Below are 2,147 nucleotides of genomic sequence, written 5' to 3'. Positions count from 1 at the left end.
ACCGCGGAAGGCCTGGGGCAGCTGGGCCTTGGGGGGGAACAGGGCTGCAGGGCCCAAGCCAGCAGAGCCCGGGGGCCCGAGCCCCTCCTCATCCTCATAGTCTTCCTCCTCTTCCTCCTCGTCCTCATCCCCCAAGTCTTCCTCCAGCTCTTCCTCCTCCTCTTCCTCCTCTTCCCATTTTGGCTTCCTGGGGCAGGCAGAGTGCAGAGGTCAGGAGAGAAGGCACCAGCTCACCCCTGTCCCAGGGCAAAGCCGGCTCCTCATCCTAGACTGGGTTTCCTCTCTCAACACGGGGAGGTTGGGCCTCACCTGCCCCAGCTGCTGAGAGGGCCTGGAAGCAGAGCATGGGCCATACACCTCTTGGTCCCAGTTAGCTCTGACCAAACTGTAGCTATTCCTTTGACATAAACCCCAGTCCCTGCCTAGTGCTAACTGGCTCCCCCTCGCCTCTCCCTGCTCCACCAGCTGCCGTGCTAAGCCTTGAAATGTTAAGCTGGTTCCTTCCTTAGGGCCTTTGCTCAGGCTGTTCCCTCTACTCGGCATGCTGTTCCAGGCTTCCTGGCCTTTCCTAGGGACTGTCACTACTTTGCCCATCATTCTAGAAAATTAATGCTGGCCCCAGCCACCCCCCGCCCTAGCACCTCTGCTTCATTTTCTTGACAGCCCCAATCACAACCTGCACTTGCCCCACTTCTTTGCTTTTTAAAGTCTTCCCGCCCTAGCTGGTTTGGCTCAGTGGATAGAGCATCAGTCCCGGGCTCGATTCCGGTCAAGGGCACATACTTTGGTTGCAGGCTCCTCCCTGGCTCGGGGCTTGTGCAGGAGGCAACCAATTGATATCTCTCGCAACTATGTTTCTGTCTTTCCCTCTCTCTTCCACTCTCCCTAAAAATCAATGGAAAAATATCCCTGGGTGAGGGTTAACCAATAAAAGTTTTCCCAGTGCCTTGGCTGATGTGGCTCAGTTGATTCGAGCATCGTCCCAAACACCAAAAGGCAGTGGGTTTGATTCCCAGTCAGAGTACATACCCAAGTTTTGGATTCGATCCCTAGTTGGGGTGCATATAAGAGGCAACCGATTGATCGATGTTTCTCTCTCTCTCTCTCTCCGCCTTCCTCTTTCTCTCAAATCAATTTAAAAAATTTTTTTAAGTCTTCCCAGAAAGATCCCACTGGGGTCCCACCAGCACCCAGTTCAGGGTCCACATTGGACTCCCGTGAAACACAGACCCCAGTGAGCCAACTAATGCCCACCCTGTGCAAGTCCTACCCAGTCCACCAACTTTATCTGCCCCTGATGTTGGATCTGCTGTAGCCTCGCTGGGTGATGGGGCCACTGGGCGTGTGTGGCTAGTTCTGTTTAAATTAAGATGAAATAAAGCTACAAACACTAATCCTCAACCACATCTCTGAACTGGCCACATTTCACATTCAGTAGCCACTTATGACTAGACAGCGCATGTGGAGAACATGTCTACTGCCATCCAGAACATTCTAAAGCAGTGATGGCGAACCTATGACACGCCTGTCAGAGGTGACACGCGAACTCATTTTTTTGGTTGATTTTTCTTTGTTAAATGGCATTTAAATATATAAAATAAATATCAAAAATATACATCTTTGTTTTACTATGGTTGCAAATATCAAAAAATTTCTATAGGTGACACGGCACCAGAGTTAAGTTAGGGTTTTTCAAAATGCTGACACGCCGAGCTCAAAAGGTTCGCCATCACTGGTCTAAAGGGTGGCACTTCCGTAAGGAGCCTTGTCCTGCCCTTACAACTCTGTCACCAAGACCTAGACACCATTCAGTGCACAAAGCCCTCAGACCCTCACTCACAGGTCATCATCAGAGCCCATATCCTCGAAGTGCCCATCGCCTTCGGCATGACCTGGCGCCTCCCTGCCTCGGCCAGGTGAGCCTGGTTGCCCCTCCTGGGCAGTGTCCTCGTCCTCCGAGCTGGGGGGCCTGTCCTCAGAGCCACCGGGGCTTGGTGCAGATCCGAGGCCAGCGGCAGCAGCCCGCATGGCGGCCAGGGCAGCCATCTGTGCCTGCTGCATTCGGGTGTTCTCGGGGTCTCTGTCCTCGTCCGAGGCAGCCTTGGAGAGGGCTGGGGGGCCACCAGGGGGCTCAGGCAGCAGTGGCT

At 53.6% G+C, this 2,147-nt stretch overlaps 1 protein-coding gene across 1 annotated transcript in view; it reads right to left on the bottom strand.

The window, feature by feature from the left end:
* ARID3A (AT rich interactive domain 3A (BRIGHT-like)) overlaps positions 1–2,145 on the bottom strand; it is a gene marked incomplete at its 5' end in the record, with an annotated part of 36,089 nt that extends 33,944 nt beyond the window's left edge. The window contains 2 exon segments of the mRNA XM_014540059.1: positions 3–187; positions 1,841–2,145. Of these exon segments, the coding sequence (XP_014395545.1) occupies positions 3–187; positions 1,841–2,145 (490 nt within the window).
* Between the last annotated feature and the right edge of the window lie 2 nt (positions 2,146–2,147).

This window comes from Myotis brandtii, unplaced genomic scaffold, assembly GCF_000412655.1.
Source record: "Myotis brandtii unplaced genomic scaffold, ASM41265v1 scaffold236, whole genome shotgun sequence".
NCBI lineage: Eukaryota > Metazoa > Chordata > Mammalia > Chiroptera > Vespertilionidae > Myotis > Myotis brandtii.
The sequence above is the reverse complement of the archived record's forward strand: the minus strand, read 5'-3'. Positions and strand labels throughout refer to the sequence as shown.